Here is a 23,659-nt window from a genome sequence, read left to right as displayed (position 1 = left end):
GAAATTCTCCTGCTGGTTTTGAAGAGGTAAATTACTATGTGGTGAGAAGGCCATGGAGTTAGGACTTGAGGATGGTCTCTAGGAGCAGAGAGCAATTTTGGTCAATAGTAAGAAAACAGAGACGTCTTGCAATAAAACAGGGACCTCAGTCCTATAACCAGAAATGTACTGTCAAAGGACCCTGATTAAAACGCTTTTCTGTTATATACAACTATCAAAAAGGTGTTGAAACTAGAATATTGGTGATATTAATGTTTATAGAGTGCTATGTACCTTGAAAATACAAAATATATATGTAAGTCAGATATTCATTACTCTCTTGTACTGGAGGGCCCAAGAAGTGTACAGTCAAAAGCTCTGGTATACAATTTACAGTTTAATAAAAATTTGGTAGGGAAGCAAAGAAGGTTCTCTAGCATATCCCACTTTTTTATATATGTAGAATATCTTTGTATATGCCTAGAAAGTTCCTGGAAAGTTCCCCAAGACACTTAATTGTATTTTTTTTGGGGACAGTGACACTAAGATTGGTCAGGTTGTACAGGACACCAACTTTCAATTTGTATTTTCTGTATTCTTTCAAAATATTTTAACTCATTGTATTAGCTTCCTAAGGCTGCTGTAACAAAGCAACACAAACTGAGGAGCTTAAAAAAAAAAAACCCAGAAATTTATTTTCTCAGTTCTGGAGTCTGGAAGTCTGGAAATTAGGGTGTCAGTAAGGTTATGCTCTCTTTAAGGGCTCCAGGGAAGAATCCCTTCCTTGTTTCTTCCAGTTTCTGGTAGCCTCAATTGTTCTTTAGCTTTTAACAGCGTAACTCCAGTCTCTGCCTCCATCTTCACAGAGTCATCTTCCTGTCTTTGTGTCTCTTCTCTTCTTATAAGGTCACTAATAATACTGAATTAGCCCATCCTGATGACCTTACCTTGATCACATTTGTAAAGAACGTATTTCCAAATGAAGATATATTTAAGGGGGAGGGGAGGAATCTTTTGAGAGGACATGGTCAGCCTATAATAGCCATGGCTCGCTCTTAATTGAAAACAACTAATGTGCGACATGCTACAAGAGGTCCTTCGTCTCTTTAAAACATCAATATAGGGGCGCCTGGGTGGCGCAGTCGGTTAAGCGTCCGACTTCAGCCAGGTCACGATCTCGCGGTCAGTGAGTTCGAGCCCCGCGTCAGGCTCTGGGCTGACAGCTCGGAACCTGGAGCCTCTTTCCGATTCTGTGTCTCCTTCTCTCTCTGCCCCTCCCCCGTTCATGCTCTGTCTCTCTCTGTCCCAAAAATAAATAAAAAAACGTTGAAAAAAAAAATTAAAAAAACAAAAAACAAAAAACATCAATATAATGAAAAATTGGGGGAGGAGCTCTTAGAGATTAAAAGAGATTTAAGAAACAACTGAAATGCAATGCTTGAAACTTGATAGGACACTGGTTTGAAAAAATAAACTGCAAAAGAATTTTTTGCTTAACAACTGGCAAAATTTAAATATGGACTGGTTATTAGATATCAGGGACTTACTGCTAATTTTCCTAGTTGTGATAATGGTATTGTTCTTGTGTTGGGGAAGTTGTTATTCTTAGGAGATGCATTTTTTTAAAACTTGTTTAATGTTTATTTATTTTTGAGACAGAGAGAAAGAGAGAGGGAGAGGAAGGGGGGAAGGGCGGAGAGGGAGACACAGAATCCTAAACAGTCTCCAGGCTCTGAGGTGTCAGCACAGAGCCCAACAAGGGGCTCGAACTCAGGAGCTGCAGATCATGACCTGAGTTTAACCCAATGCCTTAACTGACTGAACCACCCAGGCGCCCCGCAATTGCACGTTGAAGTATCTAAGGGTAAAGTATAATGTCTGCATCCTAATTTTCACATGCTTCAGGGAAAAAAAAAATCCAAATATAATGAAGCAACTATAGCAGAATTTTTGAATGTGACTGATCCTGTCATGCCCATGATTAAAAAGCCTTCAACTATTGTTAAGTTGAATTTTTTCTTCACAAACGTTAAGTTTTTAGTATTTATCAAAGATGTTAAATGAACAACCATTGCGTATGAATGTGCAATGTACTATTCTATTAAGTTTTCTGGATGTTTGGACACTTATTTATTTTTGAGAGAGAGAGAACGTGAGCAGGGGAGGGGCAGTGAGAGAGGGAGACACAGGATTTGAAGTGGGATTGGCGCTGACAACAGAGAGCCAGGTGGGGGACTCAAACTCACCAATCCTGAGATCTTGACCTGAGCTTAAGTCAGACACTTAACCAACTGAGCCACCCAGGCGCCCCTGGACATTTCCCGAACAACTTGGAGAAAAAAAACTACTTACAAACAAAACTTTCCAACCGTCCCTGATTATCTAAGATAAGGCATAAACTCTTTGGCGTAACTGCTGACTTCTGCATCATCGTCTCAAGTCATCTCTCCCATTTTACATCTCGCACACTATATTCAACGCCAGGATAACACAGAACTTCCATTTCTTCCTCCCTTACGTGAAATTTCTACCAGATACTGTTTTCCCCACCCCAACTCCTGTCCCTCAACTTTTTTTTTTTTTTTTCAAAATCCAGGTATCAACTCTTCTGTAAAGATTTCTTTCCACATTACTCTCTCAGAAGGGTGCTCCTTTTCCTGAGCAGTCATTCTTTATTGCACCGGAATATAAACCCCTTGAGCCCAGGTGTCAGGTTTACTGCATTTTGGCTGGTACACGTTACTTTAATAAACACTTACCAAACTAAAATACATTCAATTCGACCGTGTAGAAATTGAAATCGGATTACCCATTTTCTCCAAAATACTTTATTTCCAAGCATTATTTTTGAAACTGCGTAACGGCTAAATTTGGGTTATCAGTTTTCTCTGCATGTTTATCAGGCATATAACCCTCCCCCCCGCCCCGTCCCTCCACCACGACATATAAGGCGAGGTAAGGCCGCCGCTTTCCCTGCTTCCGACCTAGAAACACAGGCAACATTTGGTGCTTAAGGCCATTTCCCTCGTTCTGTTTTAGGAAGTAGAGCTCGCGGACGGCTGCTTTTGCCTTTCGCTTTTGGCGCCGAAGCTTGCCGGGATTTCACGCGCTGCTCCGGGTCTTCTGCCGGCGTGGAATTGGGAGCTTCCGAGGATGCTGGGTACAGCGCGCGCCTGCGGCCTTCTGAGAATGCTTCCCCCAAGGCGGCCACCTCCTGTCCTTTCGCGAGGTCACCAGAGGGGCAAATAGCAAAGCGTGAGTGACGTGAGCTAATCGCCAGGGAAGGGTTTCACACCCAGCGCGGCCCCTCAGGGCTGGCTAGCTCGCTTTGCTCCTCCTCCTGCCGCCCCTGCTCCGGCCCGCCCACCGTTTCCACATTGCCCAATGGGTGCCGACGCGCCTCCAACCGCGGCCGGTGGAGGAGGTATTCGGCGGCCGGACGCTGAGCGGCCGTTCACGTCAACGCGGTGACGTCACGCGTAGACGCACCTGTCGGGCTCCTGACTCCTGCTGTTTCCCTTCCCCTTCCGTGGCTTGGGGCCGGTGTGGTCCGGAACCCCAGCCCCTTTTTACAGTGCCAGTTCGCCTGCGGCCGGGGAGTTGGGCTGCGTAATGAGGCAGGAGGGTTGTGGTGGGCTGAAAGGCATTCTACTTCATTTGCGAGTTGGAACGTGGATTCAGTTTTAGTCTTTTAAGAGGGAAGTGAGGTTGGAGATTTTTATTTTTAATTTTAGGTGGAAGCAATTGACTTTAGGGCCCTCCAAAGGAAGCGGATTTAACTTAATGCTGCTCCCGTGTTTGGAGAGGACAAAAAAAAGGTCCTACCCGGCAAAATTTTCGTAACCTCTTCGGTAGAAAACCCAAGGTATCTTTTAAATCGCAATAGTTTTCGTTGTGTGTGAAGCTTTCTTCAGGTGGAGCTCCCAGGGTAGCTAGGTTTTTAGGTTTGAAACAGATGCAGAATCCAAAGGCAGCGCAAAAAACAGCCACCGATTTTGCTATGCCTCTGAGCTGCAAGGTGAGTTGCATTGTATGAGTGAAGATTTGTTAGCTGTTATGTTCACGGATTTTGGGTCAACTGTGATGCCAGGGCTCTCATCTTGGTTTATCTTATAACAGAACCCTACATGATGTTAAACCTTCCCTGATTAGGTATATTCCCTCGAACATTCTATAAGATTTCGCCGGTTTCCTTTGGGAACCGTCGAAGGACCTTTGAATAGAGTGGAAGTAGGTTCCAGGAAAAGATTAATATTGAACTCAGAGATTGCGTTTTGCTTGCTCTAAAATTGCCCAAATTTAAAGTTAATACTCAGTTTTTCTATCTTTGGTCTAAATTTATGTGTATATCAAGACATAGTTTGTGTGTATATATAACATTTGTGTTTTGATATTAAACTTGGATCAGAAACTACCTTAGAATCTCAATTTTGCATATAATATACACTTTATTTGTATAGCACGTTAAACTAGAGCACATAGAAAATTACCTATACATTATGCTTACGTTTAAGATTTGTGAGATTTCTGTTTCTTTTGGATTAAAAAAAAAAAGCCCTTGTTTATGAGAATTGAATCACCCTTTTCTTTTTTTGGTAATTCAAAACTTCAGTTCTGCAGACTATACTATAAACTTTTTTGAGCCATGCGGTTTAGTTATTGCAGCATCATTGTGGCTTTTGTCATTGATTGTTGAATCTTTTCAGAAATGCTTTGCTTTTCATCTCTAAACAGTTTAATTTACAAGATTCTTTTCTTGAGGTCGGTATGAAAATAATCTAACTGATGTCAGTCAATTTTACATGCCTTTGTGAGTCACTAGAAAATACTGTGTAGCTCGAGAGTACACATAGGAGTTAAAATGCTAGTGTATGTATTGTTGATTTTCGTCTTAAAAGGTGCTGCTGCTGACTGTTGCTACATAGTATGACTTAAAAACCAGGTGTGTGACCTACAAATATTCGGCAGACTGAGTATGTTTTAATGACCTCTGGTTGATAGGAGCAGTCACTGTTGGCAGAATCCATGGCATCCCCCTCCCACACCCTACTTCCCATACTCTTCGAAGACTGATTGTTTGCTTGGAAATTGGTCAAATTATTTTAAGAGATCAATAGAAATGTATAGTACTTACATCTTGGAAATTGTGTTTTAACCATGTGATTTCAGTCATACAAAGTTCATTACAAATGAAAAAATCCAACTTGGTAATGGGTATATACAGTTCAGGGGAACAGAATTGCTGAGGTTATGGTTTTATATTAATAAATTGGCTATTTTCCAGGTCATGTTGGTGATAGGCTTTCAATTTCCTGTCGTGTGACATGTTGGTAATAATTTTCAGACCACTCAGGAAGCCAGATTTGATCTCTGTGGTGGGTCAGATATCAAAGCAGTATCCTGTGGCATTTGGCCACTCTCACTGCTTTGTAGAACCTTCATCTAAGTTTCTAGTCAGACTTGACAGCAGTGATCTAAAACATATAATATGATATAACAAGTGTTAATATTTATTGAGTGAATTCTGTGGTTCAGATTCATTCCTAAGTGTTTTTTTGTGGATTATCTCAATTATGACACCAACCCCATGAAGTAGGTACTTTGTTCTTCCATTATACAGATAATGGAAACTGAGGAATAGAACAGTTATTTAACTTGCCCAAGGTCTCAGTTAAGTGTCACAACTGGCATGATTTCAGAGCTCTTGCTCTCAATGGCTGTACTGTATTTCAGGTAAGACTAGTCAAAATGCCAGAAGAAAAGTTAGGATGAGAGATATGGCACTATAGGTTCATTTATTTTTCAATTATAAAAGTAATGTGAGGGGCGCCTGGGTGGCTCAGTCGGTTAAGCGTCCGACTTCGGCTCAGGTCATGATCTCGCGGTCCGTGAGTTTGAGCCCCGCGTCAGGCTCTGTGCTGACAGCTCAGAGCCTGGAGCCTGTTTCAGATTCTGTGTCTCCCTCTCTCTCTGACCCTCCCCCATTCATGCTCTCTCTCTCTCTCTCTCAAAAATAAATAAACGTTAAAAAAAAAAAAAAAGTAATGTGAAATTACAGAAACTCTGGGAAATAAATTTTTGAAACTTTCATTCTATTATAATGAACTTTTTGTGTTTTTCATATGCACATTCACACGTGTATATATATTGTAGCTATGATTTATTTTGATTTTTAAAAATGAATGTTCTTCAGTTAAAGTACAAAATGTAGGACCAACACATGTTGAGAAACTGCCCATTTGTATTGCTGAAATACGAGAGATTTGATCTGCAACTTTGCAGCCAGTTAATATTTTTTGCCCTTTTGAGTAGTTGAACAGTTTCTGTCCTGTAAAATCATGAAAATTATTTAGTCTTCCACAGCATCTTTTTGTTGGATTATTGTTTACCTTTCTTTTTTTCTTATAGTCTAAGCCTTATATTTGTGTTTTTACTTTTAAAATCATCTAGTATTTAACTTTTGAATGACTAAAAATTTTTATGAATCTAGGAAACTTCAGAGTGTCTACTTCCTTTAGCAGGTTATTCATTTAATACTTCTTTTGAAGAAAAATGCAAGCACAGCAGTTTGGACATGCAGCTAACTTAATAGTAGAGAAAATAGCAAGTAATATTGCTTTGGGGAGAAATCAGTTTCATTGTTGTCATATCTTGTATGTGGTAACAATACGTATCAGAATAAATTCTGTGATGTTCTGACCTAAGTTTTATGATGTTATATGGGGCGGAGGGGTCATTCTTTGGTAAAATAAATTTGAGAAGCTTTTCACAGATTTAGTGTTTACTCCAGGTTTTCTCAAGAGCCATATGCTGTTAGCCATTACAATTCTAGAATGGGGTATGCTTTATTACCCAAACTTATTTGACCATGAAATCTTTTACTGGACTTGTATTCTGTATACATACTCATCTTCAAATATTTTAGTTGCCTTTTTGGCTCCATAGCATGATTCATGTCAGTAGTTTTGCTTCAGTTAACTTCTTCTCCCATCTCTGCCCCATAAAATCCCACTTATCTTTTAAGGTTGAACTCAGTTGTGTCTCTTCCAAAGGAGGCTTCTCACCTCAGTTACACTGAGATGAGCTCTTTTTTCCAAGCTCTTATAACACTACCACTGTTTTCTGTGATATCTGTCATGTATTGCCTTTTATTGTATACATTACTTTATAGGAAAGTATTTCAGCATTGCTTTCAAGGACAGTGTATAATGCAATTTATGCTGAACTTTACTGAAAGCTGTAAGGCCTATACAAATATGCCATTAATCAATAAAAATTGTCTATTTTTTTTTACAATGTCTGATACATTAGTAGGTATTCTGTAAACATTAGTAAATGAATGAGTGATTATATTGAAATTCATTGTCACATTTTGATTTTTGACCAGTACTTAAAAATACAGTTAAAATATTTATACAGTTATGATATTTATATGAGATGCTTAAAGTATTTATATGAAAATGCTCCTTACACACAAATGGCTACATCAGTCAGCGTTTTACCTCTGCTATTATGCTTGTGAAACTTTTGCCCATCTCTCTAGTTGCTAATATTTGGGATTTTCATTTCTTTTTTCAGTGATAGTGTACCTACTTTTCTATTTAGCTTACTAGCCAGCCAGGTAGCTGACTGATACACCTTTGAAACTTAGCCATGATCCTTAGCCCTACCCAGTCTCCTTTCTGAGAGAGGTAAAACTTGACTGGGAGCTATGGAAAATTAGTGTAACTACTTCAGGCTGTGGGTCCCTTAGCCACGAATTTGCAGTCTTCCTAGTTCTTCTTCCCACCCCCCAATTCAGGTGGCATACTACTTAGTGTTTGCAGTTTGGGTGCTAGATTGATGCACTGAATGAAGGGAGCCACTCCCCTCATTGTAGTCTGGCCTTGAATAGGACTTAAAGCTTACATATCTAATTCTATAGTTGGAAAGAACACTCTGATCTTGAGTCCCATAAGATGTAGAAGAATGAAATTTGTTCTTCCAGCTGTTTTGAATCAGTCAAGTCAGAAACCTAGCAGATCTCTTAGATTTCTTCACTGTTCCCCACAGTTTGTTTACCACATCCTCTTAAATATTTTTCAGAATTCTTTTCACTCCATATTGTGATGTCTTAGGTTAATTATGTATCTTCAGTATCTCATATTTAGGATTATTCAGGGTTCTACTGGAATTAGGGTTACCTAACTCCTCTTTCAGCCTTTTGCTCTTCTAATCTGTCTTCCATACTGCTGCTACTGTTGCCTTGCTAAAATTCGTATTTGGTCATGTGGTTTATCTTTTAAAACTCTTAATGGTTTCTCTTGTGTATAAATGAGTAATTAAGTTCCTTAGCACAGCATATGAACTCCTCCCTTTCTGATCTGGCCTACGTCCACCTCTCCAGCTACTCTCCAGTCCCTTACCTCTTATTTAAGCTACCTAAGCAGGTTTTATTATTATGGTGCTGTGTTTTTGCATGTATTTTTTTTGTTTTTTTTTTTTGTTTTTTTGTTGTTTGTTTTGCTTGTATTGACTTTCATCTCATAGTTAGCCCAGTTCACTCATCCTAATCCTTCAAGTACTCAGCTTAAACATTCCCTTTATTAAATGTTCACTTTTAAGGATGCCTGGGTGGCTCAGTCGGTGAAGCATCCGACTTCAGCTCAGGTCATGATCTCACAGTTTGTGGGTTTGAGCACCACGTCAGGCTCTGTGCTGACAGCTCAGAGCCTGGAGCCTGGTTTGGATTCTGTATCTCCCTCTCTCTCTGCCCCTCCCCCACATATGCTCTGTCTCTCTCTCTCTGTCTCTTAAAAAATAAGTAAACGTTAAAAAATTCTTTTAAATAATTTAAAAAATGTTCACTTTTAAGACTTTTCCAGGTAGCATGCTTATTCCTTTTCAGTGTTATCAAATACCTCCTATATACCTTTCCTGTGATGTTTATCATACCATACTGTAGTTATTTGTATGTCTTTTGCCTTCACTGCTTTGGGAATAGGGACCATATTTTACTCATTACCCCAGCACCTGTCTTGTGCCTGGTACATGATGGGTACTGAGTAAATGGTTGTCAAATACATTCACAAGTGACTCTGAAAACTAATTTTGGCTACAAGGGAGATGACAACTGAGATAGGGAATGTAGGAGAACAAGCAAGTTTGGGACAAATACTCAGTTTCGTTGAATTAGAGTTTGCGTAATATCCAAATAGAGATGTACCATCCAAATAGAGAAGTATTTGTTATTTACTCATAAGTATTAATTGACCCATCAAGATTTTGTAGATATAGATAAGATTATAAAATTTATATGGAAAGGTAGGGGCACCTGGGTGGCTCAGTGGGTTGAGCGTCCGACTTTGGCTCAGGTCACGATCTCACAGTTCATGGGTTCGAGCCCCGCATCAGGCTCTGTGCTGACCGCTTGCTCAGAGCCTGGAGCCTGTTTCAGATTCTGTGTCTCCTTCTCTCTCTGCCCCTCCCCCGCTCATGCTTTGTCTCACTCTGTTTCTCAAAAAGAAATAAATGTAAAAAAAATTTTTAAAAAATTTATATGGAAAGGTAAAGTAACTAGAATAGCTAAAGTAATTTTGAAAAATAAGAATAAAGTGTGAGAAATTAATCTATCCAATTTCCAGCTTATTTCAGAGCTAGAGTAAGCAAGACTGTGTGGTATTGCTGAAGGTATAGACATATAGATCAGTGGAACAGAACACAGAACTCTGAAATAGATGCACACGAATATACCCGACTAATTTTTGACAAAGGCAAAAGAAAATAAAAACAAATCAGTGAAAGATAGCTTTTTTCAGCAAATACTGCTGGAACAAGTAGACAGGCAAACATCCACAAAAAAAAAAAAAAAAAAAAAAAAGAAAAAAGAAAAGAATACCCAAAAAACGAGGAACTTCAACCTATGTCTTAACACCTTATACAAAAAGTCACGCAAAATGGATCATGGACTTACATGTAAAATGTTAAACTTTAAAAATATAGGGATGCCTGGGTGGCACAGTCAGTTAAGCATCTGATTCTTGATTTTGGCTCAGGTCATGATCTTACTGTCATGAGATTAAGCCCCAAGTCAGGCTCTGTGTCGGGTGTGGAGCCTGCTTAAAATTCTCTCTCCCTCTCCCCCTGTCCCTCCCCTGCTTTCATGCTCTCTCTTTCTCAGAAAAAAAAAAAGAAAAAGAAAAAATTTAGAAGAAAATCTTTGGGGGGTAGATTTCTTAGATGACACCAAAAGCATAATCAATAAAGGAAAAATTTATGAATTCAACTTCATCAAAATTAAATATTTTGCTCAGTGATAGACCCTGTTAAAAGGAAGAAAATCACAGGCACCCAGCTAGCTTAGTCAGTGGAGTATGTGACTCTTGGTTTCAGGGTTGTGAGTTTGAGCCCCACATCGGCGTAGAGAGTACTTAAAAAGTACTTAAAAAAGTCAAGCTATAGAATGTGAGAAAATGTTTGCAAACAACATATCTGACAAAGGACTGGGATCTAGAATATACTAAAGTATAAAACTCAGCAGTAGAAAAGCAATCCAATAAGAATATGGGCAAAATATATGAACTGTCATTCCACTAAAGAGGATAGGCAGATAGCAAAGAAGTACAAAAAAGATGTTCAACATGATTAGCTACCAGGGAAATGCAAACAAACTGCAGTGAGATATCACTACACACCTATCGGAATGGCTAAAATTAAAATTGGTGACAACGGGAAGTTCGGGTAAGGATGTGAAGAAACTGGATCACCCATGTATTTATTGTTGGTGGGAATGTAAAACTGACAGTTCCTTAAAAAACTAAACATGCAATTACCATATGACCCAATTAATGCACTCCTTGAGTTTTATCCCAGAGAAATGAAGACTTGACTGCATACAAAAACCTGTACATGGATATTTATAGCAGCTTTATTCATAATACCCAAAACCTAGAAAACCAGATATTCTTCAATGGGTGAATGGTTAGGTTATGGTACATCCATACCATGGACTACTACTCAGCAATCAAAAGGAAAGAACTATTGATACATAGAGCAACCTAGATGAATCTCTAGAGAATTATACTGAGATCATGACCTGATCCAAAATCAAGAGTTGGGCACCCATCTGATTAAGCCATCTAGGTGCCCCAACATGTTCTGTATCTTGATTGTACCATCAATGTCAGTATTTGGGTTGTGATTTTCTGTAGTTTTGCAAGATGTTACCATTAGCAGAAGCTGAGTAAAGGGTACACAAGATATCTCTGTATGATATTTTACAACTGCATGTGAAATCAGAATTATTTCAAAAAGTTGAATAAAAAAATACTGAACACTTAGTATGTGTTAGGTACTATGCTAATGACCATCGATTATGGAATATTGAACAGAAATGGACACTGTGCCAGATCTCACGATATATTCTAGTTGGGAAGACAGACATTAAATAATCATGTAAATAAGTATAATATTACAACTGTAGTAAATGATATAAAGGAGAGAATTAAGAGCTAACAGTGAAAATTTGACCTAGTTTAGGGAGATTTGCCCAGGTAGTAAGTAGGTCAGAGAGGCTTTCCTTATTAGTTGCATGACTTTGGGTAAGTTATTTAAACTCTGTGCCTCAGTTTCCTCATCTGTTAAATGAGGAAAATAATAGTACCTAACCTTTAGGGTGATTATATTTAATACAAGTATAAACAAGTTAATTTTTGTCATGTTAAGGTTAATGCTGAACATCTAATAAACTGTTTAAGAGGTTTTTTTGAGGGGTGGGGGGAGGGTGCCTGGGTGACTCAGCTGGTTAAGCATGTGGCTCTTGGTTTCAGCTTAGGTCATGATCTCATGGTTTTGTGGGTTTGAGCCGTATGTCAGGCTCTGTGCTGGCAGCACGGAGCCTGCTTGGGATTCTTTTTCTCCCTTTCCCTCTGCCCCTCCCCTACTAGCACTGTCTCTTTCTCTCTCAAGATAAATAAACTTTAAAAAAAGTTGTTTTTTTTAATGTTTATTTGTGAGAAAGTGTGCTCACATGCACAGGTGAGGGAGGTGATATGTAGCCTCTAACTAACATTCATTGATGTGTGTTATCACATGTCTTAAGCCCTTCTAGTCTGATCATGAGGTAAAGTGATGAACAGAATGTTTGTATTCATTCCAAAATCTTAGCATACAGGCTTTGATACATCAAAATTAAAATGATTCATGCTTATTTTTTTAAAAGGCTTTTGGCTATTTACTCAAGAGCCACAATATTTAATTTGATTGCCTTATGGACCCTGCAAAGTTCTTCGCATGAATAGTTATTTTCAAACTATTCTAACATTTACCTTAGATATAAAACTCCTGCTTTAATTAGTACACACAAATCTCAGTAAGTTATAACAGGCTGTCTTTGGTAGAGATAACTATAAAACATTAATGAAGTTGCAAAGCGATAACTATGCAAGTTTTCTTTGTAATCCATGTGCTAAATCTTTGGTTATTCTCCCAGGGCCAGATTAGTACTGTTGTAGAGAGCATTTGTTTATTGAAAACTGAATACATTTCAGTTTTTTACCTTTTTTACCTCATTGACTGAATAAACAATTTGACATTTTATATTTATTATTTATATATTATGTACCAATGATTATGCCAGATGCTGAGAATAGAGACATGCTCTTGAGTTCTCAAAACTTCACCTTCTCTAAAGTAGTCTTGAAGTTAGGAAACTTATAAATCTGTTAAAAATAGTTTTTTAGCAATGTTTTATTTTTCTCAAAAGAAGTGTACAATCTCTACAAATAATTTTAATTGTTATAACTCTGAGTTTATTTTTCCCTGTGCAGAAGGACGGTTTACTGAGGACAAGAGATTGTCTTAAAACACTTCAAGTCTTCAGTATTAAAATTCAACACTAAAGGGGCACCTGGCTGGCTCATTTAGTAGAGCATGTGACTCTTGGAGCCTACCTAAAAAAAGAAAGAATTCGGCACTAGGATTGGAGTATGCTTAGTGCCATTATCTTTTATTTTCATATGTACTTATTATGACATACCTATTAAATTCTTGTTTTACAAGGCTTACTGGTTTGACTGCTTTTATGACTGTATCATTCAAGTCCCACACATGATCCTTTCAAGTTTATTGGTAATGTTTTGCACTCTCCATTTAGATATTGAGCAAGTAAGTAGATGTATTTTAAAAATCAAACAATTTAAGAGCAATACTGTTTTTAGAGTAAGAACAATGAAAACATAAGTATGTTTAGTATTGTCTGCTTTGAAAAAATGAAAATTGTGATTTAAATTTGAAAATGATGAAAGGAGGGGGTGCCTGGATGGCTCAGTTGGTTGAGTGGATGACTTCAGCTAAGGTCATGATCTTGCAGTTCACGAGTTCAAGCCCCACATTGGTCTCTGGCTGACGGCTCAGAGCCTGGAACGGGCTTCAGATTCCGTATTTCCTCTGTCTGCCCCTAACCCACTTACACTGTGTGTCTCTCTCTCCCGAAAACTAAAAATAAAAACATTAAAAAATAAAATAATGAAAGGAGAATGAAATTAATATTAAAAAAATTTAAATTACAGCATTTTAGGGGCACCTGGGTGGCTCAGTCAGTTAAGCATCGGACTTTGGCTCAGGTCGTGATCTCATGGTTCATGAGTTCGAGCCCTGCATTGGTCTCTGTGCTGACAGCTCAGAGCCTGGAGCCTGTTTCAGATTCTGTATTTCCCTCTCTCTCTGTCCCTTCCCCACTCACACTCTGTCTGTCTCTCTCAAAATAAACATTAAAAACAATTACAGGATTTTTTTTTAATTTTAATTTTAATTTTTATTTATTTTTTTTTGAGAGCAAGAGAGTGCACAGGTATTCATCAGCATGAACGGGAAAGGGGCAGAGAGCAAGGGGGACAGAGGATCCAAACAGGGCTTTGTGCTGACAGCAGAGAGCCTGATGCAGGGCTCAGACTCATGAACCATGAGATCGTGACCTGAGCCAAGGTCAGACGCTTAACTGACTGAGCCACCCAGGTGCCCCAAATTACACCATTTTAAAATTAGTATTTGGATTTAGTAAAATACTCAAAAGAGACAAAGAATTTGCCTTTTAGACCTGGTACTTTAGCCATTTTGTTCCTTTCTCCTGTAGGCAACTTTTCTTGGAAATCGCTCCAGTGATCATCTGTATTTACACAAGCCATTATGTACTGTTTTTCTTCCTCTTCCCCATACCCTCTCCCCTGCTTTTTTTGGATAACTCCCCCCCCCCCCATATATATTGTGGTATACCTAAAACACTTCTTTGTAATTTTTTAACTTAACAACTGATCTTGCGGTTTGTTTTGTATCACTACATGAAGAAATTCTTTGTTCTTTTTTGTAGCTGCATAGTGAGAATAGAATTAATAAATCATCCCAAAAGACTTAGTAGAGTGAGCTATTGTTACAGTGAATGAACTTAGTATTTTTTTAATACAGAGATCAGAAGTTTCTTTTTGTTATGTTAAACTAGGTGATTTTTATAATACGCTGGGAAAATGTTACAACTACTTTTTCCTCTTTTTTCAGATAATCAGAGAGCTAAATGGAGTCTGAGCAGCTGTTCCATAGAGGATACTATAGAAACAGCTACAACAGTATAACAAGTGCAAGTAGTGATGAGGAGCTTTTAGATGGAGTAGGTGTTATTATGGACTTTCAAACTTCTGAAGATGACAATTTGTTAGATGGTGACACAGCAGTTGGTAAGTTTGTCATTGTAACTTTTAATGTTTGTAGTAATGTCCACTAATAAATATATACATTATTTTATTGAGGTTGAGTTTTTGGGTAGCTTTTTTTATTTTTTAATTGAGTTCGTTCATATAACGTAACCATTTTAAAGCTTTCAGAGGCAGATGGATGGCTCATTTAAGTGTCCGATGCTTGGTTTCAGCTCATGTCATGATCTCAGTTTGTGAGTTCAAGCACTATGTCTGGCTCCAAGCTGAGAGTGTGGAGCCTGCGTGGGATTCTTTCTCTCCTCTCTCTCTGTCCTCCCCCTGCTTGCACACTCTCTCTCTCTTTCAAATAAATAAACTTAAAAAAAGTATTCAGTTCATTGGCATTTAACACATTTACAGTGTTGTGCAATTACCACTTTTATCTAGTTCCAAAACATTTTCATTATCCCCAAAAGAAAACCTTGTATATGGGTAAACTTAAAAATTTAAATGTAACATAATATGGAGATGTATACAACTGTAATTGGAATCCTCAGACAAATAGAACGTAATAGGATAGATACCCAGAAAGCGATTTATTATGAAGGATTGCCTCTCATGTTTGTGGAGGCTGAGTTCTACAATCTGTCATCTGCAAATTGGGAGCCCAGGAAAGCTGGTGTATTTCTAGTCTAAACCCAGAGGCCTGAGAACCAGGGTAGCCAATGGTGTGTGCCAAGGCCCCACATCCAGAAGTGTTAATGTCCAAAGGCGGAAGATAGATGTCCCATGTCAAGCAATGAGCAATATCACCTTTCCTCTGCCTTTTTGTTCTATTCACATTCTCAACTGATTGCATGATGCCCACTTGGATTGTAGGGTACCTTTTTTAAGTCTACTGGATCAAACACTAATCTCTTCTGGAAAGACTCTCACAGGCGCACATAAAAATAATGTTTTACCAGCTATCTAGGCATCCCTTAGCTCTGTGAAGTTGACATATAAAATTAACCATCACAACAATCATCAGATTATAAGCGTGGAGATTTTACAAAGTGAATACACATATAACTATCCCTCATTAAAAAATAAAACATAACTGAGGCCTGGGTGGCTCAGTCTGTTAAGTGGCTGACTCTTAATTTCGGCTCAGGTCATGATCCCAGGGTTGTGGGATTGAGCCCTGGGTCGGGCTCTGTGCTGAGCACAGAGTCTGCTTGAGATATTCTCTCTCCCTCTGTTCCTCTCCTCTGCTTGCATTCTCTCTCTCTCTCTCTCAAACAAAATAAATAAAATAAATAAAACATTACCACTTCAGAATTCTCCCTTGTTCCTCCTTCCAGTTTCATAGGTGACTGTTATTTTGACTTGTATCTATTAGTTTTACAGGTATTTAAATTTATATAAATGGAATTATACTGTTTATACTCTTTTGTGTCTGGTGTCATTAATTTATGTTTTGAGATTCATCTGTGTTGCTGAATATAGCAGTAATTGATTATTTTCAGTGCCACATAGTATCATTGTGTACACATGCTGCAATTTGTTCTGTTCATCATATATTGTTGGTGGACATTTAAGGGTTTTTTTTCTTACAGATTTTGGCTCTCAGTAATAATGCTTTTATGAATGTTCATATACCTGTATTTTAGTGCACATTATATACACAGTTCTCTGGGATTTATACCTTGGAATGGAACTCTTAGTTGACAGAGTATGTGGATTTCAGTATTACTAGATACTGTGAAAGGTGGTTCCGAAGTAGTTGTAGCATATTCATTCTACCAGCAGTGTGTGAAAGTTCTAGTTGTTCCACATTTTCACCAATACTTGATATTCTCAGTTAAAAAAGAAAATTGGCTATTCTAGTGTGGGTGCAGTATTCTCACATTTTGGTCTTATTTTACATTTATCTGAAGGCTTTTGAGTTTGTTTATTTTTTTATTTTTTTATTTAAAAAAATTAAAAAAATTTTTTAATGTTATTTATTTATTTATTTATTTAACATTTATTTATTTTTGAGACAGAGAGAGACAGAGCATGAACGGGGGAGGGTCAGAGAGAGGGGGACACAGAATCCGAAACAGGCTCCAGGCTCTGAGTGGTCAGCACAGAGCCCGATGCAGAGCTTGAACTCACGGACCGCGAGATCGTGACCTGAGCTGAAGTCGGATGCTTAACCGACTGAGCCACCCAGGCGCCCCTATTTATTTATTTTTGAGAGAGAAAGAGAGCACGAGCAGGGGAGGGGCAGAGAGAGAGAGAGAGAGATGCAGAATCCAAAGCAGGCTCCAGGCTCCAGGCTCCAAGCTGTCAGCAGAGAGCCCTACACAGGGCTCGAGCTCACCAACTGTGAGACCATGACCTGAGCCAAAGTCGGATGCTCAACCGACTGAGCCACCCAGGCGCCCCTGAAGGCTTATGAGTTAAATACATTTTTGCATGTTTATTGGTTTTTTAGACTGCCTCTTTTAAAGTGCCAGTTTGATATTTTTGCCCATTTTATGAATGCTTTATGCATTCTGATTAAAAGTCCTTTATCAGCGGGGTGCCTGGGTGGCTCAGTTGGTTGGGCATCCGACTTCGGCTCAGGTCATGATCTCGTGGTCCGTGAGTTCGAGCCCCGCGTTGGGCTCTGTGCTGACAGCTCAGAGCCTGGAGTCTGTTTCGGATTCTGTGTCTCCCTCTCTCTCTGACCCTCCCCCACTCATGCTGTCTCTCCCTGTCTCAAAAATAAATAAACGTTAAAAAAAAATTTTTTAAAAAAAAAGTCCTTTGTCAGATATATATCTTGCAAATGTCCTCTCTCATTCTGGTATGCCTTTTCACATTTTTTTTTTTAACGTTTATTTATTTTTGAGACAGAGAGAGACAGAGCATGAGCAGGGGAGGGGCAGAGAAAGAGGGAGACACAGAATCTGAAACAGGGTCCAGGCTCTGAGCTGTCAGCACAGAGTCCGACGCAGGGCTCGAACTCACGGACCGCGAGATCAGGACCTGAGCCGAAGTCGGATGCTTAACCGACCAAGCCACCCAGGCGCCCCTGCCTTTTCACATTCTTAATGGAATATTTTGATGAAGATGCCATCAATTCTAAAGAAATCCAGTTAATCTTTTCCTTTATTCTTTGTCCTTTTTGTAATCTATTTTGTAATCTCTTCCCATACCTCAAGATCATGAATATATTCTCTGATATTCTTCTAGAAGTTTTATTTTTTTTCTGTCTTTCACATTTAGATTTATAATGTACCTTGCAACTAACTTTTATGTATGATGTAAGTTAAAGGTTTAGATTCATTTTTTCCATATGGATGAGTAGTTGATCCAGCACCATTTATTGAAAAAACCTTCCATTCTCCTGTATACTGCAGTGACATCTTTATCAAGTGGGTATGTTTCTGTAGGTCTGTTTTTGAACTTTATACTCCGTTACGTTGAAATTCTTGTCTCTTCTTATGCCAAAACTCAGCTTATATATGAGTTTTGTTTTTCATATTGGTCTTTTATTGACTTGTGGTCCATATAGTTTACTCAAATTTAATGTAATCACTGATATATTTGAGTTCAAATCTGTTGTCTTTATTGTTTTCTGTTTGTCATAGTTGTTCTTTTTTCTCTATTTCTTTCTGTTCCTCCCAGTACTTTGTTAGTTACATGCTGTCTTATTATTGTTTGGTGCATTACTGTAGAGATTATAACATGCACTCTTGACTTTTTAGTTCTATAAATTAGTACTTTTATCACTTTGTGGAAAATGCAAGGACCTTAGGGTATTTTACCTCATTTTATCCTCCTCCCACTTTTTGTTCTGTTGTTGTCTATTTTAATTCTTCATATATTTTATTTATTTGTTTTCTGTTTACTTATTTTTGAGAGAACAAGCAGGGAAGGGGCAGAGAGAGAGAGAGACAGAGAATCCCAAGCAGGCTGTGTGCTGTCAGTGCAGAGCCGGCATGGGGTTCAAACCCAGTAACTGAACTGCGAGATCGTGACAGAGCCGAAATCAAGAGTCAGACATTCAACCGACTGAGCCACCCAGGCACCCCTCTTCATATATTTTGTTTTATTTAAAACAATTTTTTTAATGTTTATTTATTTTCGAGAGAGACAGACAGAGTATGAGAGGGGGAGGGGCAGAAAGAGAGGGAGACACAGAAGCCGAAGCAGGCTCCAGGCTCTGAGCTGTCAGCACAGAGCCCAACGTGGGGCTGGAACTCACAGACCACGAGATCATGACCTGGGCCTCAGTTGGATGCTTAACCGAGTGAGCCACCCAGGCACCCCCACTTCGTATATTTTAAACTTCACAAGACGTTATTATTGTTTTATGTCAGTATCTACTTAGATTTAGCTACGTCTTCACTTTTTCTATTGCTCTTCATTTTATACTGTATTTTCATATATCTGTCTGGGTTAGTTATCTTTCTTCCTGAAAAACTCTCATTGATATTTCCTTTCATTACTAACCTAGCGATAAATTTACTCAGTGTTTCAAAAGTTTTTGTTTCCTCTTTATTTTTGTAAGATATATTTGTGGTTCGGGGCTCCTGGGTGGCTCAGTCGGTTAAGCGTCCGACTTCAGCTCAGGTCATGATCTTGCGGTTTGTGAGTTCGAGCCCTGCATTGGACTCTGTGCTGACGGCTCAGAGCCTGGAGCCTGTTTCAGATTCTGTGTCTCCCCGTCTCTCTGCCCCTCCCATGCTCATGCTCTGTCTCCCTCTGTCTCTCAATAATAAAATAAAACGTTAAAAATTTTTTTAAAAAGATATATTTGTAGTTATATATTTCCAGATGTATAGTCATTTTCTTTGAACACTTAAAATGCTTAAGTGTTAAGTGAACACTTAAAATGCTTAAATGTTAATGTTAAGTTGAACACTTAAAATGTTTAATGTTTATTTATTTTTGAGAGACAGAGGGAGACAGAGCGTGAGTGACGGAAGGGCAGGGAGAGAGGGAGACACAGAATCTGAAGGAGGCTCCAGATTCTGAGCTGTCAGCACAGAGCCCAATGCAGGGCTCCAACTCACGAACCATGAGATCATGACCTGAGCCGAAGTTGGAAGCTTAACTGACTGAGCCTCTTTGAACACTTTAGAGATATAATTCTGGTATCATTTGCCTTCTTTTATTTCTCTTGAAAGGTCAGCTATCAGTTTTATTCTTTACCCCTTTTGGTTGCTTTTCTTCTTGTCTTTCAGAAGCTTAACCAAAGTTGCTTAAGTGTGGTTTTCTTTGTATTTATCCTGGCTGGGGTTATTAGAGCCTCCTGAATTGTGACTTGATTTTTCTTTTTCCCTTTTTTTTTTTTTTTTTAATCTGGATAATTTTGACCAGTGTGTCCTCAAATGTAACTGCCATTCTCTCTCTCCTCTCCTTTCAGGACTCCAATTTAATGTGTTAGATCTTTTCTCTGAGATCCTTGCATCTCTTTATACTCTTCGCTTTACATCTTCTTTTTCTTTTTCATTTGGATATTTCAGCTCTTTTAAATACAAGCAAAACAATAACTAGATCATATGGTAAGAGTATATTTAGTTTTGTAAGAAACTGCCAAACTGTCTTTTAAAGTGGCTGTACTGGGGCGCCTGAGTGGCTCAGTCAATTAAGCATCTGACTTTGACTCAGATCGTGACCTTGCGGTTCGTGGGTTTAAGCCCCGTGTCAGGCTCTGTGCTGACAGCTCGGAGCCTGGAGCTGCTTTGGATTCTGTGTCTCCTTCTCTCTCTGCCCCTCCACTGCTCATGCTCTGTCTCTGTCTCTCTCTCTCTCTCTCTCTCAAAAATAAAAACATTAACAAATATAAATTAAAAACAAATAAAGTGGCTATACCATTTGTATTCCCACCAGGAGTGAATGAGAGAGTTCCTGTTGCTCCACATACATGTCACCATTTGGTGTTGTCAATAGTTTAGATTTTAGCTGTTGTAACAGGTGTGTGTTGGTATCTCATTGTTTTCTATCAAGTTTTGAATATCAGTTATTTCTTAATCACTGCATTTCCATTAGATTAGTTTTTATAGATTTCTGTACTCTGGGAAAAATTCTCTTCTCTTTTGGAACATATTAATCATTTGTTTAAAGTCCATATCTGAATATTCTACACAGACCTTTGGGTCTGTTTATATTGCCAGTTTTTTCCCTTGTTTTTCTAGTCTTTTGGCTCTAGCTTCAGGTGTGCTTTGTAATTTTTGATTGAATGCTAGATATTGTATACATAAAATTATAGATGCTGGTGATATCTTCACCATAGTGTAATTAATTTTTTTCTGGGCACACAGGTAGACTAGGAGCAAATTACATTGATCTCATCAGAGATCAAGAGAATTAGCAGTGTGGTTTCAGACTTTTTGTGAGTTAGTCTGTATTTTGACTTACTTTATTTTTAGGGCATAGCCCTTGAGGATTTTAGTGGAAAGCTTGGTGTGTTTACAAGACTCCTTCTCTTTGGTGGGTGCTGAAATTTAGTTTTTATCTCCCTGGCATTTTAAGACTACTGACAGCTTGGCTAATTGTTTTAGTTTCTTAACCACTTTTTATTTAGATTCTCAGCCTCTTGCTTACAAAATCTAGGAACAAAAATATTTTTGGAGAAAAGTATTATAGAATGATCTGTTCTGACTCTTTTCTCCAGGATATTGGAACGTTCAAGGCCACGTTGGTGAATCTGAACTTCAAATTTTGTCTATTTTGTCTACTTGACCCCATAAGACTGGCAAGAGCTCCTCACTTTCATTTTCTGTTGGAGTTCTGAGTCTCTATACTTATAAATCAGGAAATGGCTCAAGAGCAAAAAGTGGTTGAGACTGTTGGGTTTACCTTTTTCACTTTTTTTCCCAGAATTTTGGCACCTGTATGCTTTCTGGCTGTTTTGGGTGTTCTTTGATTTTTTTTTTTTTTAAGTAAATACAGTATTTTGTTATTATTTATCATTTGCTGTCTTCATCACTAATGCGTTTTTTCCTAATTTTAATTATGGAGTTATAGGCCAGATAAACACCTATATTTGTAATTTGGAAAATCAGGTAAAATTTAATAGCATACCCATTTTTCTACGTTTAAGTAGCTTTTTGGCCCCTTTATGTGGGATAGAAGATTAACTCAGGGAAGTAAAATGACCTAGGAGGACCTAACTCTTTCCATCTTTCCACATTATCATCAAGTATTGATGGTGTCTTTATTTGTAGTTTTCAATAGAAGAGAGTACCAAGTAAGAAGGAAGGGGTGAGGGTATAAAAAAAGATTTAAAAAAAATTTTTTTTAATGTTTATTATTTGAGAGAAAGAGAGAGGGAGGGAAGGAGGGTAGAGCGGGGTAGGTGCAGAGAGAGAGGGAGACACAGAATCTGAAGTACGCACCAGGCTCTGAACTGTCAGCACAGAGCCCTATGCGGGGCTCGAACCCACGAACTGTGAGATCATGACCTGAGCCAAAGTCGGACGCTTAACTGACTGAGCCACCCAGACGCCCCATGTTCTCTTTTTTATTAGAGAAGATAACGTTCCTAGAACTCTATCAGTAGACTTCTTATATCACTGGCTACAATTGGCTCATATGCCAATACATATAGACCGATCACTGATGAAGAGGAATGGGATTACTGACTGGTGTGAGCAATCATAATTTGTTCCTTGGAAGTAGACACATTGCCAACCAAACAAAATAAAAATTTTGTTAGCAAGGAAGAAACTGGGGCGCCTGGGTGGCTCAGTCGGTTAAGCCTCCGACTTCAGCTCAGGTCATGATCTCACGGTCCGTGGGTTTGAGCCCCGCGTCAGGGTCTGTGCTGACAGCTCAGAGCCTGGAGCCCGCTTCGGATTCTGTGTCTCCCTCTCTCTCTGCCCCTCCCCTGCTCATACTCTGTCTCTCTGTCTCAAAAAAATAATAAATAAATAAAAACATTGAAATTGGAGTATTCTAGGGTAAGCAGTCATTGTTGTTTTCCATGTAGATTCTGCCCTCGAGGTTAGTCTAGTTGAAGGTACCAGATATGGAACAACAGTTGATAGCAACTAAGTGTTAAATTGGGTGGTACAGATTTTAGATGTTACACTTCAAAGAAAAAGGATATTATTTTGACACCCCTTTAGAATTGCATAGAGTGTTCTAGAAGGAGAGATAATACATGACGTCTCAGCATTAAGAAAAGGTATTATGTTCTGAGACAGTGAATGTCCTTTGGTAAGGTAGTGATATCCTTTCTTTCAGCATAGCTAGCATGGTCCTGTTAACAGTGGTTGGAGGGGGAACATCCTACAAGAGGTGGAAGCCATGATCTATTCTCAGGGGCTAGGGCAGATGTCAGAGGGAAGAGCTTATTTCTGTGTCTGCTCAGTATCTGGGCAGCATGGAAGTTGACAAGCAGTTGGTTATTAAATATTCTTTCATGACTTTTTAGTATACCAAAAAAATACTTAATCACTGGAGAGTACTGATGTTCTGGCATACGTGTTGAATAAAAATCTGTTATGTTCAGTGACTTTTAAGTTGTAGACCTGAATTTACATCCTGGCTCTGCCAGTTACTGTCTCTGCAAGTCACGTAGCCTCTCTATGCCTTTGTTTTTCCCTCTTTGAAGAACAGTAGTACTCACTAAATGATTGCTCTGAGAACTAAGTGTATGTGGAAACCTTAGCACATAAATAATGTATATAGGATCGTTAGCATAGTAAGTAGCTCATGGTAAGAACTCAGCGTATGGTAGCTATTTCTGTTTTCTTCTGTTTTCTTTTCCTTTGGATATATTGTATATTGGGCTTAATCTTCTGGGGCCGGTACAAAATATTTTCAGAAAAGATGCCCAACCTCCACTTTTCATTAAGAGGCATTCTAGTGCTTTCTGTTCAGTCTTAGGCTTTGTTTAGGTCCTTCAGTTTCTGAAGGAAGACTAGCTGAATGTAAATAAATAAATAGCTCTGTTACAATTCCAAAAGATAATTCTAAAATCATTGTTATCTAATGTATACGAAACCCTCAACAAAATAAATAATTAAAAGTAAATACACACACAGGTGCAC

The 23,659-nt window shown here is 38.5% G+C and overlaps 1 protein-coding gene across 2 annotated transcripts in view; it reads left to right on the top strand.

Moving 5' to 3' along the window:
• Nucleotides 1-3,465: 3,465 nt before the first annotated feature.
• CLCN3 (chloride voltage-gated channel 3) overlaps nt 3,466-23,659 on the top strand; it is a 96,892-nt gene continuing 76,698 nt past the window's right edge. The window contains exons 1-2 of one of the 2 annotated variants that reach the window (XM_019441020.2): nt 3,466-3,997; nt 14,509-14,684. In XM_019441020.2, the coding sequence (XP_019296565.1) occupies nt 14,525-14,684 (160 nt within the window). In that variant the 5' untranslated portion in view covers nt 3,466-3,997; nt 14,509-14,524. The remainder of the gene's footprint in view (nt 3,998-14,508; nt 14,685-23,659) is intronic. The other variant, XM_019441022.2, reaches the window with a different exon arrangement.

The sequence above is a fragment of the Panthera pardus genome, unplaced genomic scaffold, assembly GCF_024362965.1.
Source record: "Panthera pardus isolate Hobbes unplaced genomic scaffold, ASM2436296v1 HiC_scaffold_13, whole genome shotgun sequence".
NCBI lineage: Eukaryota > Metazoa > Chordata > Mammalia > Carnivora > Felidae > Panthera > Panthera pardus.
The sequence above is the reverse complement of the archived record's forward strand: the minus strand, read 5'-3'. Positions and strand labels throughout refer to the sequence as shown.